The sequence below is a fragment of the Brassica napus genome, chromosome C7 (genome assembly GCF_020379485.1).
Source record: "Brassica napus cultivar Da-Ae chromosome C7, Da-Ae, whole genome shotgun sequence".
In the NCBI taxonomy this organism is placed as follows: domain Eukaryota; kingdom Viridiplantae; phylum Streptophyta; class Magnoliopsida; order Brassicales; family Brassicaceae; genus Brassica; species Brassica napus.
Genome location: NC_063450.1, coordinates 27,684,179 through 27,700,372, shown reverse-complemented (window position 1 = coordinate 27,700,372; position 16,194 = coordinate 27,684,179). Strand labels below are relative to the sequence as shown.

The window sequence follows — 16,194 nt, the reverse complement described above, 5'->3', positions numbered from 1 at the left end:
CCAAAATACCAAGCAAAAATCTGGCAAGAAAGAAGCTCCCTCCGCCAATCATCACAAGCAAGAGAAAGATCAAAGGTTGAGCACGAAAGAACCACTCGACCCTCTCGAGAATACTCCAACTTCCGACAGCTACCTGAACCTCAGACAAGAAGCTATTACCGGGAAGTGTCAAGGAGAACCCCGGAGAACAGAGAGACGGGTTCAAGTGTTTCAAAGGTACACCAAGAAGCTCCAGTCAGGGGGACTCCCCTGCAAATCACACCAGTATACATACCTGATGAAATGCTTAAGAAGCTCGAGCGGAACTGCGAGACTATATGATACAATACACAAAAAGCGCAGACCCGACTGAAAGAGAAGCTAGAAAAGAGAGATTCCGACAAGCTGAGGAACAAGGTGAAATGGAAGAAACGGCCATTCAAATGGCAAAAACCTCTATGAGTATAAGTGCAGAAAGGAAAAGGAGAGCGTTAGAAGATGCTACACCTGAGAGAGTACCAGCCACTCAAAGATTAGGTCCCAGTTCCCAACAGAAATCAGTTAGTAGGGAGGAAAACTCACATGATCAGATGCTTAATTCCCAAGAAAGACTTCCTGTCTCTCTCCGACTGGGCCCAGCGATCCCACATAGTACGAACCAGGAGGAGACAGAGATAAAATAGCTCAAACAAGAGCTGTGATTGCGGCCTGGAGCAAGAACCAATATAGAAATAGCCGCCTCCTCATTGAGGCTAAGAGACTAGAGCTGGACTCAGCTCTGTCTGGTGCTGTCAACGATGCAGACTTGATAAAAAAAATCAATGAGGATCTGATGGTGGCATATAAATCTGAAGAAGAGTACTGGCGCCAAAGGAGCAGGCTGCTTTGGTTAAAATTGGGAGATCGAAACACTGGATTCTTCCATGCTGTGTCCAAGAGCCGGAGGAGAGCGAACTCTTTTTCAGTGCTAGAGGATGAGGAGGGAAAGATGATCTATAAAGAGGAACAAATATCCCAAGTGATTGTTCGGTACTACAACTCTCTCTTCACTTCGACCGAGGGAGATAGAGTGCAAATCGTTAACCAGGTGCTAGAAAAGAGGGTATCTGATGAAGATAACGCAAAGCTTACAGCCAGACCATCAGCACTAGAGATACATGAGTCAGTTCTATCAATTCACGCGGACAAAGCCCCGGGCCCGGATGGTTTCTCCGCTAGCTTTTTCCACTCAAACTGGAGTACGATAGGCCCGGACATAGTCGCAGAAATTCAGACATTCTTTGATACAGGCGTGCTACCACCGAGAATAAACGAAACCAACATCAGGCTTATCCCAAAAATCCCCAATCCACAAAAGGTAGCTGACTACCGTCCCATAGCGCTGTGTAATGTTTATTACAAGATCATTGCGAAGCTGCTTACGAAGAGATTACAGCCTATCCTCTCCACCATTATATCCGAAAACCAGTCGGCCTTTGTGCCGGGACGAGCGATTGCCGATAACGTGTTAATAACACATGAAGTCTTGCATTTCCTGAAAACATCCAGAGCGGAAAAGAGAGTATCCATGGCGGTAAAGACGGACATGAGCAAAGCATACGACCGCTTGGAATGGGAATTTATTGAACTGGTTCTGCAGCGACTGGGATTTGATCAGCATCTGATCACTTGGATAACACAGTGTGTATCCACTGTTACATACTCCTTCCTCATTAACGGCTCGCCTAGAGGAAGGGTCACACCGAGTAGAGGCATCCGGCAAGGAGACCCTCTTTCACCATACATATTCATTTTGTGTAGTGAAGTTCTCTCGGGACTTTGTAACAGAGCTAGCGAAGATGGATCCTTGAAAGGGATCCGGGTGACTAGAGCATGCCCTCGCGTCAACCATCTACTCTTCGCCGACGACACTATGTTTTTCCTACGAGCAAACAAGGAAAGCATCAAGTCGCTGAAGCAGATTCTCTCCCAGTACGAGAATGCATCAGGACAGTCCATAAACGCAGAAAAATCCTCTATTACATTTTCACGACGAGCACCTACAGACTTGAGGCGGAGAATTAAGGATGAGCTGAACATCCAAAAAGAAGGGGGGGGGGTTTGAAAATATTTAGGACTTCCCGAGCACTTTGGGAGAAGAAAGAGGGATCCAACAAAAACGGAGCAGCTGGTCAAATAGATTCTTGTCAACAGCGGGGAGATGACGATGCTTCAAAGTGTACTCTCGCCCATTCCGTCACACGCTATGACCTGCTTCAAACTACCAATTTCACTCTGCAAAAGGATTCAATCCGAAGTTACTAGCTTCTGGTGGGGAGATAACACAGGTAAAAGAAAGATTGCATGGACCTCTTGGGAGAAAATGTCGAAGCCAAAGGAGATAGGAGGCCTAGGGTTCAGAGATTTCCAAGCCTTCAATGATGCTTATCTCGGGAAGTTAAGCTGGAGGATCATGAATAATCCGGACATTTTGCTTTCCCGTGTCCTTCTGGGAAAGTATTGTATGGAAGAAAGCTTCATGGAGTGCTCAAAAAAGACTTCCTCTTCGTATGGATGGCAGGGCGTGCTCATAGGCAGAGACTTACTAGCTGCTAATATTGGATGGGTGGTGGGAAACGGAGCCTCCATCAAAATCTGGTACTCGCCGTGGCTAAGCCTTTCAGAACAAGAAGGACCAATAGGTCCGGCGCGAGAAGAGGATATGAATCTGACAGTGGCTGATCTTTTCCAACAAGGCTCCAACGAATGGGACGATGACAAGATTCAGAATATGCTCCCACATCTGAAAGAGAAGATAGTCGCCATTAAGCCTAGCCTGTCGGGAGCTCCAGATAAGAGAGTTTGGTTGGGTACTAAGACTGGAGAATACACAAACAAATCAGGCTATAAAGCTGCAATCAAAATCAGAGGGCAAGAGAACATCCTTATAGCAGACCAACCTGAGATGGACTGGTATAAGAGTGTCTGGAATTTAAATATTTCACCAAAAGTTAAGCTCTTCTTGTGGAAAGTATTCCAAAATGCCATACCGGTGGGAGAGCTACTGGCGATCAGAAACGTTAATGTTGATACCCGATGCAAGCGCTGCAACGCTCCAGAATCTATAAATCATCTCTTCCTCCACTGCCCTTTCGCTAAAAAGGTCTGGGAAAACCTCCCGGTGACGCCAACAGTGGACTTGAGTGGATTTATAGATTTATCGGAGGTATGGGTGAGTTTGTGCAATAAAGTTTGTCTTCCTCCGACAGGATTAGCGGCGGGACCCTTGGCACCATGGATCTTGTGGCAAATTTGGATCTCTAGAAACAGTCTGTGTTTTAATAATAGGCAAATATCAGAAGAGGAGACAATTACCAGGGCAGTTCAGATGGCAAAGGAATGGACGAATGCTCAAGAACAACCAGTACAGCCACAGAAAAAGAATCCAATTTGTACTCCCATCCCGCTGAATTGTGCTCTGATGCGGTCCGATGCAGCGTGGAGAGCTGCCTCACAACTGGCTGGATTCGGCTGGACAATCAGAAGAGAAGCGGAGGGAGTGTCGAGTTTCTCGACAGACTCGTCGGTGAGCTCAGCGCTAGTTGCCGAAGCCATGGCGATGAGACAAGCAGTAAAAGAAAGCTGGATACTGGGCCATAAGAGACTGAGATGCGAAGCTGACTCTGCTCAACTAATCAAAGCAATCAATGGGAATGAAGTTTCCTTGGAGATTTATGGCATTGTTGCCGACATCCTAGACTATTCCTCTCGTTTTGAAGCTATAGCTTTTGTTTGGATTCCTAGAGAAAAGAACCTTGTTGCTGATGGTTTAGCAAAATAGGGTCTTGGTATGGTTGAGGCTTTAATGGCCAACACCTAACTATTGTTATGGTTATTAATATGAATGTGTTTCAAAAAAAAAAAGAAACTATCGTATATGTTTTTGTTTTTGTTTTTTTTTTTAATATCGTATATGCTTATTTGTATAATGAGAGAATAGTTTTTCCAAACAATTGCGAGTCAGGACTCGGGATATTGGCATGGTCAAGCTACTTATATACCTTAAATGACAAAAATGTAGCAATTACCATCATCCAATATTTCTTCATCCATGCAGTGTCGTGCGAAGAGATACAGGGGCCTGAGGCGAGATAATATTTTTTTTGTTTACATAATTTTATGAGTATTATATTTAAAATGAAATAATTCAAAATAATTTATTTTTGCCATATGGATTAAAAATTAGAAAATAAAAAGTGATACACAAAATATAGAATGCAAATTTTTTGATTAATTTATATTGGTTCATTGAAATTTTTCACTAAATTATCATAGTATATAAAATGGGATGGAAAATATTAAATTAGTAACATAAAAATGAAGGTTAAAATTGTTTATTAAAATGATGATACTTTTAAGAAGATTTAATAAGCCTCTAAAACTAAGTTACTATATAAGATGTTTACATATTTTTATATTTACTTATATTCAATGAAAATGATACAAAATATATATAACTAGATAATAATAGATAAGACCTTAAAAATCAACAAAAATTGCATCAAATTTTATTTCTGTGATTTTTTTCAGCAAATCATCATAATTTGCATGGGTAGAACTTAGAAATTGATAACTTTAAAAAACAATTAAAGTCTCTGGGATTTTAATTAAAACAGATTATAACAAAAAATGGTTTCAAAAAAAAAATGAATCTCAAATCTGATAAAAATCTAACTAATTATATTTACTAAATACAAAAAAAATAGAAATTAGGGGTCCCAAAATTTTGATATTATAAAAGGGCCCTAGGCAAATGCCTTTTTTCACTTCATGGTGGGCACAGCTCTGCATCCATGTAACACATATATCGATGTAACACATATCATAGCCACAAAACGTGGTCAAGCATCATATAATACGTGTAGAATACTGTCTAATGTATTGAGTTATATCCTTACCCCTTTTTTGCCAAATGGGTATATCCTTATATAGTCGGATATGTTCAAATAAAATGAGTAATTTTCTTTTGAATTATGACTTGTCGTATTGGTTTTTCCATTAAATGTTTTTAATTGCGAAGCAATAGATTTACGTGAAAAAAGACTAGTAACACGATAATGACACGTTTAAGCAAAAAAAACAAAAAAGACTATTAAACGAAAAAAACAGGTATCATCTATAGAGGAAGCACTAAACGTCGCCGCTTCAGGTAAAGTTTGACCTTTTGCTGGCTCACCAGAGATCCAGAGCTACTCTGAGTTCTGAGCTTTGAAAGAGACTTAAGACTCAAGAGAGGTCATCAAACCTCTCATTAATGGCGTTAACACGATCAAAACTCTCTCTTGACGGAATCCCTCTCCTCCAATCGCTAGCTTTCTTTCACTGGGTAACTTACGTGTACCACAAGAAATCGCCTCATCCTTACAAGTTACAATAAAATCATCGTCTTGCAGGTAAAGTAAGACAGTTCAACCTATCAGCTTGGCACTTGATTGATATCATGAAATCTAGTGACGTAGAGACTTCGATGGATACCTTCATGAATCATGATCTTGATTAGGCCGGCGTTACTTTGGAGCTGGGTTAGCTTCAGAGGATGTACATTGCTTTCACAGAATAGAAAATCACGGATGCGTGCCTGATAATATCACATTCTCCATAGTCATTAGCATGGCCATTGTAGGAAGGAGCCTTTCAAGCATCAAAGCAGAACCATTTTTTACCTCGATCAAGTTTAAGAAAAAATTTAGTCAAAAAAAAAGTTTTAAGAATCATTTCAAGCAATTTGTCAATCAGTTTGTAACTTTGATTTGGGCTAAACACTGGTTTACGTGCATCACGAGGTATTAAATTATTAATAGGGTCGGTGAAATATTGGATTATGGGCGATGGCCTCCAAATTTCTAAGAAAAATATGCACAAACTATACGGTTTCTAAATTGTTTGAAATGTTCACCAAATTACTTATATCCCCAACTTTTTTTGGATATTTGTTTATATATGAGATAATGTTATGAGTCTCATGACTCAACCAAACCAAAGAACGTGTTGGGGGGAAAAAAAACTCAAGAGATACAAAAGAAAATCCTTAAGTCACCTAGATCTTTTAAAAAAAGCTATTCGATCAAAAAGTAGCTTGAGTTCCAAACAAAAAGGAATGTAATGTGTATATACAACTGTCTGTATAAATTTGTGGTTTGCCATGAACTAATGACAATGTAACAAACTGGTAGATACATGTGTTGTATTGTATTGACAACTGTTTCAGAACGTTATAATAACAAGACCAAAACCAAAAGGACAAGTGTTCACTTTGCACGTCGCTTTCAATATAATAATATATCGGTTAACGAGCTGTTCATGTACTAATTAGTTTCTTTAACAAATTCCAAACAATCAACTACAGTTTTAAGCATAACAATCATGTGGCTTATTAGTTCTCATACACTACGACGTATTACAACACGTGTGAGATTAGCCCCATAAAAGTCAAACAAACCATTAACTAACCCGCGTCGAAATAAGAAGACAACCTAAGCTATAAGGAAAACTGTAAACCAATCAGCACTTGATTTTGTAAACCGGATCAAAGTCGGCCGTATAAGTCTTTAAACCATAAATTTCTTCTCCGGTTTGAAGTCAAAACTGTATCATAACATTAAGATCTTCTCCGGTTTAGCATCAGCTTTGACCCAAACCCTTCCATGACGTCATCATCTTGACATTTTCAATTGTGTTTATCTATAATCATCCTTTGACTCTCACTTTCTGAGAACTTTCAGACACAGAAAGTACATATAAAACCAAGGATCTCCGTGTTCATGTACTTTGTGAATAAATGGAAAAAGCATCCGACAACAACCCCACGAAACTCTCGAAGATGCTTCAAAAAGCGTTATCAATTGGTCACGGTGCGGCGCCGTTTAGTCCGGTAAGAGATTTCCACCACCACCACCACCGTACGGCTTCGACGGTGAACAGAGGATTTTTCTTCTCTGGTCCGATAACACCGTTGCTTCCAACGGCGGCCTCAAGAGCTAGGAGAAGAACCAAGAACGCCGTCGTTTTCGCCGAACCCACTTCTCCTAAGGTCTCCTGCATCGGTCAGATCAAACTCGCTAATAAGTCGAAATGCCCGGACGCGAAGAACAGAGAACGTAAGAATCTCAAACCGGCGTCGTCTTGTCTTGTTAAAGAAGCAGGCAAGGGAAACTGGTCGAAACTAAAACGTCTCTTCTCAATGGGGTCGAGAAAATCCAACTACACGGCCGTTTCCGCCGCTAGTGAGCATCCGATCTCGGCGGTGGAAGCGGTTGCGGTGCCTTCATTGGGTAAAATGAAGAAATTCGCGAGCAGCAGAGAAGCTCTCGGTGGATTTGATAGGACGGCCGAGATCAAACGTGAAGAATCTCGGTCCGATCATCATCGCCGAGGGTACTCTTCCGATGACAAAGAGACGATGATTCCATGCGCTGTAAGCACGCCTCTGGCCCTGTGCTCGAGACAGAAGAGTGAAGTTAATTTGTGGAAGAGAAGAACCATGGATCGACCAAAACCACTTCAAGTTAAAGCTAGTTATTAACTTGTCTTCGTTCCTACTTCGATGTGTACTTGCTTTTTTTGTGCGGAACTTCGTTTCTACGTACTAGGTCTAAATTTTTTGAATACTTCAAACAAACAAAATAATTCGACTTGTGAATACATATCTACACGTTTTTTATGCGTTATTAATAAGATGGGCACAATAATTGGTTCGTCTCCCTCTGAAACTGATGATTGGCCCCACAGTTGATTGGCCTAATCACGTATTACTGCCTTGAAGAATACACGTGAATCACTCTCACACATTACTGGTTGAAGCCAAGATTATCTAAGCAAGTCATAAACCAAGTAGAGATCTTACTTATGCCTTTTTTTTTTTTTTGAACACCCGATCTTACTTATATCTCTATTACATAATGTAACATCTGATAGGCTTTTGTCCAAACCATTTAAATAACCCATCCAATCTCACAAGTACATAATCAACCTTCCAAGTTGCATCAATATTTTAGTCGGAAAAAAAAGTTGCATCAATGCTACACTTTGTAAGTGAATACTATCGAATATAATGAAAATTTGATTTATTGCATATTTAGTGGCGGTTGAAGCAAACCACATTTTCTGTTACTTGTGCCACTAAACAAAATCGGGATAGCCAAAAACAGTCATACGAAAGACTAGGCTTCAGATTCTGGATTTAAACATGATGAAATTAATTTAATATTTGTTATATAAATGGATTCTTACATGTTGCAGTTCGTCTTATAACTGAATTTGTACGTACTAAATATACACTTTAAACTTTTACAGTTAAAATAATGTTATGGATACTATCTACTCTGAACTCAAATCCTGATTGAGACATTATGATTAAATATATTACTCATTGGTCTTGACTCTTGAGTATAGACTTGCGAGACATAAATCTACATATAATTTATACCAAGAAATACCATTTATAGAACCAGTCACAATATAACATATCACGGTCCATTCGGTTCAAAACACCTTATGTAAGACTGAAACAAAACCCTCTACCTGACTCAGAGATTCTCTGTCACATCACAGCCACATTTTATTAGTTAACAGTAACTTTACCAACCATACCAGCACCCTGATGCGGCGCACAATAAAAGCTGTAAGTCCCAGGCTCAGTCAAAGCAACCTCGTACGTCTCTCCCGGACCATTAAGTAAATCTTGCTCGTCCATCGAGATCTTGCTGGCGTCAAAACCACTTGGGATCTCGTCCTCATCGAACACAACGTTGTGTGGGAACCCAGCATTGTTCTTGAACACAATCTTCTCACCTTTCGCTATAGTGAAATCGTTGGGAACAAAGGCTAACGCCCCATCTCCTGATCCCAAGAGAACATCTATTGCCATGGCGTTTCCAGCCAAAGCAATGGAAGCTGCAGCCGCTACGGCAGCGACTCCGAAGTTTTTTAATGATGACTTCACGGTGAGCTTCGGTGATGTTGACGCCACGGTGGGGATTCTGACGACGGCTGAGGGTTTGGAGGATGTGGATTTGAGACCGGTGAAAGATGGGATTGCGACGGTGGCTGAGGTTATTGAAGCCATGATGAAGATATGGTTTATCTAAAGTGATTTTTTTTTTTCGTGGGTTTATCCCTTGGTTGAATGTTGGACTAGTGAGTTCTAGAGCATGATTATCCCATGAACTAACTTGGGTTTCTTAATGATTATTTAATTATATAAATGTATTTAACTGGATTTAAGAACTCTAGTTAATAAACTCTCATTTTGAGTGGTCCAAAGGGAGTTTTTTAATTAAGAGTTCTTAAAAAAAAAAATTAAAATTTTTAGAAGAATTGAAGAAGATCACTTACTCAAGAAGAAGAAACATAAACAAGAAAACCTTACTTGTTGGCCTCGAGTTCATCTTCCTTCAACCTCATTTTTGCAGCAGCATGGTTAGCACGAGGGTCCCGAATCCGCACACCACAAGGTCTCGAAATGGCATCTTCCATAGACACGCATTTACCACCATCCTCTTTCCCTAGTGCGACCTTATCATACTCATCTTCTTCGTCCTGCGTCAAGAAGCAAAAATTTCAAGCCGTGAAGAATTGTTTCAGTGGTTTATGAATTAAAAAAAAATTGTTTCACAGCAAAAGGTATAGAAACAATGCTCAGTATCAAAGAGAACGAGATGTTCTCCTACTAAGCCTACGACTGTTAACAATAAAAATTGAAAATTCAAGAACCTTCAATTGGAAACTGATACGAACCTTTTAATTTGCAAAAGAATTAGAAAATTTAGGCTACCATTTCTCTTAACACTAAGCTAAAACTCTCTTGGAGATTAAAATTAATTCAAACTGATACGAACCTTAGTCTAAATCTTTTAATTCTTCATGTGTGAACAAAGGATCATATCAAGATCATTTTGTTGAAAGTTCACGTACTACAAAACCTAACGATCTTCCAGGCTAATGATATGAATACATATGAATTCAATTGTTCCCTAGTTTTACTCAAGCGTTTCCTAACTTGCACAATCGTTACCTAACCAAAACAATTTAAAGAAAAATTGATTATACCTCATCATCGAGAGTACGGTCAAGGCCCATGGATGCTCTGATGCTCCAATCATCATCCTCATCACCAAAATCCTCGTCACCACCTTCCTCACCCTCCTTCCGATCAGTGCTCGAGATCCTCTGCTGCCTCAGAATCTCGTCGAACGATGACGCACAAGGCATCTCTTCCCTATCGTACGAAGCGAGCTGCTCTCGCTTCCACTCCCGCTTCTCCACTTCTGCGCCGGAGAGAGACCACACCGAGCCCCATTGCGTTTGCCGCAGCGGCGGCGCAGAAGACGTGTAGCGGGAGAAGGCGAGAGATCCGAAGATCCTCTCGACGCGAGACTGGAAATCTTCGCCGGCCATCGCAAATCGATTTGGGGAAGAAAGGAAAAAAAAAGAATCACAAAAGCCGACACGTGTAATAAGAGTCTCCTTTGCGATCGGTTCCAAAAACGCTTAATTAAAGATCAGTTATCCTTATTTCTTTTCTTTTTGATTTACTTAAATGCCTTTTTTTGTTTAAAAACTCATCTTAGAAACTGCATTAATTAATGATGCTCTTATCAGGTGAGAGATAGAGAATGAGATAGAGCAATGAATGGCTTTAAAAGCAAACTCCATAGAAAGGAATACACTCACATAGGTGTTATCTTTAATGATGCGTTGTTATTGGTTGGTTAAGATACTATGTTATAACGTGGCATTGTGAGTGTATAGTGTTTGTCACATTTTCGTGTTTTTTAGTATTTAATTTGAGCCATTTGAGTATTCAATTTTTACCAAAAGTAAGGATATTTTTCAAAATTAAACTAAATTTATCTAGAATATTTGTATATGTAAGGTTACTGTTAGCTGAGATATGCGTCTGGAAATTGCTTCGTACTTAAATTAGTGAAAGTTAAGCGTAATTTTAGCGTCTGGAATTTTTGAAATCCCCTTTCAGTTCAAAATTCATATCCCATCAATACTATTAAAACTGGAGGGTCTTTTTTGAGGTGCCTTTGGAAGTTTTGAAGTATTTACTATTCTATGCCACTGAATTATTTTTAAGCTATAATTTCAATTAAATTCTTTTATTTTTTTGTTTTGAAATCGCAACAAACCATCTCCTAATTCCGTGTATTTTTTTTGAACTTACTAATTCCGTGTATTTTTCGTCAATTATTTAGTTAATTAAACATGTGTAATTATAGTATATGAAATTCCTATCGGTGGCTATATGAATTAATATATAGTTTTATGGAATGCTTTGATGAAAACAAAGGAACATGCCTTTTGGAATGTTTTATCAAATCTTACATTACTAATACGTCACCTCTAATGATTTTAATGAGTGTGCCATTTAACTCCTTTCATATTTTCATAGGTATAAAACTATGTGATCACTATTATTTAATAAAGAGTTTAATAATCCAAAAATGAAAAAAATTCATTCGTCTATATATAATAATTCAGAAGTCTAATCGTTTGTTATACAATTATCTTTTCTATAATCATAATTATACCTCCACATTCAATATAATACTAAAGTCTGTTCAGCTATGTGGTTTTTGGTATGAGTTTGGATTTCAAAATTGTTCGAGATATAATAATCTCAAATCAATCTATTCATTTTTGATAATTCTTCATTAAGCATATACAAATAAAATCTGAGTAACAAAATATTTTCCGTCATATTATGAATTAATTAACTCGCCCATATTTATAGAACTATTTAACAAAAAATATTTCACATCTTAAAAGTATATATATTACCAAATCAACACTAGTTTCACCCAAAATCTTTCCTTACTGTTCTGTTCATACAATCTAAACAAATAAATTTTTAAAAAGATTTGATTCTATATTAACAATATCATAGACAAATATTAAAGATAAATAGTTAAGCTTAAGACTTACCAATTATTTCAAAAAGATTATATATTCCGAATTTAGAGACACCACGCTAATCTACACGCTCTTTTGGTATAAATATTACCATCTACACCACCCATTTCCACCAGATCAATACTATAATTTTATTTGATAGTAGAGATCTTTTTTCCATCTTCTTTATATGTTGTCTATCAAAAAATACTGGTCTTTCTGGCAACCTTTTTGAACAGGTTTGACAGATTCAAATGATATTAGAGATCTTTTTTCTAGCCTTTATTTGTCGGTGGATAAAATGATTATGTTCAGAATATATAGAAAGGTGTCAGTCAAAGATAAATCTCGAAACTGTACTTGAAAGAGAGGATAATAAATATTTTTTTTTATCTCTGAAGGGTCGAGACTGAAGCATGTCAGACAGAAGTTAGCCGAAGCCTGTAGAAGCTTTTTTTGAAAATTAGCCTGTAGAACCTCATCGGACTGAAAATGTAAATCATCGGTAATGACTTGCAAAACGTTAGTCTATCAATGAGGTAAACTGAAAATAAATAAAAGATCATAATATTTGTTAGATTATAACTAGACTGAAAGAGCTTTGAACATATTTTCCTGCTATCACGGATGGTCTTCTATAAATCCAGATGTTCAATTGGAATCATATCGATGACTTGAATGATGGTTTTTTGGTTCTCTTAAACATCTTTCAGATGATCCACTTCGACTTATGCAAGTGTGACTATGTACAATAAACAACCGGATCAGGTGGAAAGGTAGAAAGCTAAACCAACTTTCTCATAATACAAACTTTCACTACCCATGCTTATGAGAATCTTGATTTCCAAGTTGTCGTTGTTATCCACCATTTTATTTTCTTTGAAAGAGCTCACTATATTTTTTTTATGAATCAAGGTTGTTGACCGACCAGTGTATGATCGAAGAAATTTTCAAAACCCATCGTTTGACCCATAATTTTAGAGCTGATGAGGCAAATAATCTGGACCAATAAGGTCAGTAACTTATTTGAGTAATTCTAATATTTATTGCAAATCCAACTATTTTTGATGACTAATGATCTGTATTCAAAATCGCTGAGGCCAATTCCTTCTATATTATTGTCTCCAAGTTTTGTTTCTTTTATCTCTATGAACATTAAAAGTTTTTCTGATAATAGATTCTCATATAATATTTTTTGTAAATGTTATAGTGTATACGCAATTAAAAATATTGCAATAGCATACTTAACCAACAATAAAAGAAAATTATGATTGTATATAATAAACCATCAAGTATTTAAACTATTCTGAATTAAATCGTCCAAAATAAAAATACACTCAATCAGACCCCGAGATTAAAATCTATATGGTATAATTTACAAACATAGATATTTGTCACACATGTTGAATTTTTTTTTTTTTGACACACATATACATGTAATCATATACCAATTATTTAAAAATACATCCTTTATATACTAAATCACAAGTAACTCAACCAATAAAACTTTACCACATAATCAAAGAAATAAAAAAAATTAAAATAATAAAACAGAAAAGAATTAAAGAACGCAAAAGTATAAACGTTGCATTTTACGTGTTTCAATTCTAAGACAAAAAAAAAAAATCACTCCACCCCGTCGACACCTCCACGATCCAACATTCTCAGGATAACTACGGTTATTCTATCATATATATTCTCCTTATCTGATTCATGCAACGCTTCTTCTCCAAGATAAATTATTGATTCATATCATTTTTTTGTTCTGGCTTAATCTCAATGAATCTCACTCTTTTCTATTACTATGGCGTTTCTGTATCAAACCTCATTCGCTCACATGTAGGGTTTTCTCAAAAACTCAAGATTATTCTTCCTTTCCAAACCCGTACGTAAATCAAAGACATAGGTGAGTAGGAGATATATTGAAATTTCTCTGTATCTATGTTAGTCTTCAAAAGCTTCTATTTATGTTTAGCATTTGCATACTTAAGAAAATTGTATTCCATTGCTAACAAATAATGATTGACTGATGTAGATTTCAAAAGATGTGGAGAGAAAAAAATATATCTCTAATCTCTACCTAAAATTACTATCAAGAAAAATAGAGTTACAGGTATACAAGTACTTTATTTTACAGATATTTGTTTGTTTCTTCTGGCAAAAATAAAATAAGTCATGATGATAGTACATATACTATCACCATTCTTTTGTGGTTTCTGTTCAAAGCCTGCTTGAATAGCAATTATATCTTTCTTGGTTAATTTTCTAATGGCCAAAATCAACATATTTGAAAATTGGATGTGAAAGTAGAAAAGCTATAAACATAATTCTTTTAATATTTTCAAAACAAAATTCATAATTGATATCTTACACTCAGTCTGCTCTAAAAAAATTTTCAGGGTTGGCGCGGAAATGAATTTCCATAATATGATTCAGTTTAGACGGCTGTGTATTTATACAAAGAAAGTGGAACAATTTTTTGGTGCGGATGAAAGTTGAGTTTTTTCTTTTCTTCTTTTTTGGTTAAAATTGAAGATCGAGTGTAGTTTGATATATATATCATAACCAGATATATATATATATATATATATATATATATAATTTATTATTTAGTCACGTTTTACAATACATGAGATCATAGTTTGGGTATACTAAGCATTGTACGGGAACTATTGTAAGAGAACATAACCAGAGCTACACAAACCTTACAACCAATTAAAATAAATTTTAAAACAAATAAATCTGGTAAGAATGTTATTAATAATTTTTTCCATAAATAAAGAAGAAGAGAATGCTATTACATACCATCCTAATAGAACTCAAGTATATATTTGATGTCTACAAATTTGCAAAACATTTGAGTATTAACATGAATCCATGAATAAATTTTTCTACAGACAATAAAACTTTAACATAAGAAATGAATCATGTTTTTTTTCCGTACGCAGTACGGGTAGCATACTAGTAATATTATAATTTACAAGTGTTTTGTTTAATAAAATAAAATTTCACATTTGGAAAATAGGAGAAGATTGTTTGGTAGTTACAACTAATTTCCCTAATTATTTATCTAAAACTAAAAAGGAGTGGTACTCCTGTAAATACTTAGAAAAATCAAGGGGATGTAAAAAAAAGTTGTTGTTGTAATTGTATTGATGCTATAATTGTTGATTTTTTCTTACGTTTTTGTGAATATTATACCCTTATTTTACAAGTTTTATTTCCTATAAATAAAATTACCCGGCTCTTATGGGGTTGATTGGTTGGTGATGTAGCTTTAGATTTTTTTTTTTATAGAAAATAGGTTGTGTGAGTTTTTTCCTTTGGCTTTAATTTTTTTATTGTCGATTTATTTTCAAAACACTTAATAAAAGCTGTAAAAATTTTGATTTTGAAAGCTAACATATTTCGTTTTCTAACTTTTTGCTGTAGCTTTACTTTTTAAAAGTAAAACATAATTGCTTTGAAAAATTGCTTTGAAAAATTGCTTTAAAAAAAAAAAATAGTTGTCCAAAGCACCTATATCCACAAAACCGTAATGGCGTTAAATGAAATTAAGTTCGATTATATAGATATCTATACTATTTAATGTTGGGTATGTTCAATAATTATTAATGAAAAAGTGTATATACTGAAAAATGTTTTTCACAGTATATAATGTTCATTTGTTACGTACATCCCTTGAATATAGCAAGTTAAATATGATATTTAAGCCATAAATTATTTTATTGAATCAGTTTACAAATAATAAAAATAATTTAGTGAAAGACCAAATATCCCTTTAAACGAAATTAAATAGTACAAAAGTAATATTATAAGGTATTCTTAGGAAATTCATGAGTGATCATGTTTTAGTAAGATGGATATTAACATGTAGATAAGAAAACTAATGAGAATGTAGTCGTGGACATATTATCCAATATCCAAAAAACAAATTAAACCCAAACCAAAAAAGCGAGAACTAAAACTGGATAAAAATATACAAAAATCTGAATGATTTCTACTTTTCTAAACCCAAAGAGCTAAAACCAAACTGAAAATCAACATAATATTAATTTATATATATAATGTAAATTTTTAATAAAAATATCCAAAACCCCAAATTACATAAATTATCTGTTTTTCATTTTTTTAGGTTTAACTCAGGTTTTTTGGTGATTTTGGAATTTTTGGCTTTAGACCCAAATAAACACCCAAATAAACCCAAACTATTTCTAATTCGGTTCACTTCGGGTTTTTTTGAAAAAATAAAACCTGACTCGAACTCAACATCACCCG

The 16,194-nt window shown here is 35.9% G+C and overlaps 2 protein-coding genes across 3 annotated transcripts; one reads left to right on the top strand and one right to left on the bottom strand.

Moving 5' to 3' along the window:
- The first annotated feature begins 6,118 nt into the window (after positions 1-6,118).
- Positions 6,119-7,719, top strand: LOC106409191 (uncharacterized protein At1g76070). The gene has a single exon (XM_013849864.3). The coding sequence runs from the start codon at positions 6,797-6,799 to the stop codon at positions 7,538-7,540; it is 744 nt and encodes a 247-aa protein (XP_013705318.1). The 5' UTR covers positions 6,119-6,796; the 3' UTR covers positions 7,541-7,719.
- Positions 7,720-8,367: 648 nt separating this feature from the next.
- Positions 8,368-14,762, bottom strand: LOC106409174 (plastocyanin major isoform, chloroplastic). 2 transcript variants are annotated; one of them, XM_022706017.2, is made up of 2 exons: positions 10,066-14,762; positions 8,368-9,548 (listed from the first exon to the last, which is right to left on the bottom strand). In XM_022706017.2, exon 2 carries the CDS (start codon positions 9,080-9,082, stop codon positions 8,579-8,581), a length of 504 nt encoding a protein of 167 aa, XP_022561738.1. In that variant the 5' UTR covers positions 9,083-9,548; positions 10,066-14,762; the 3' UTR covers positions 8,368-8,578. The 2 variants fall into 2 exon arrangements, with proteins under 2 accessions (XP_022561738.1, XP_048619749.1); XM_048763792.1 differs by having other exon boundaries at positions 8,368-9,555; positions 10,066-13,525.
- Positions 14,763-16,194: the final 1,432 nt, after the last annotated feature.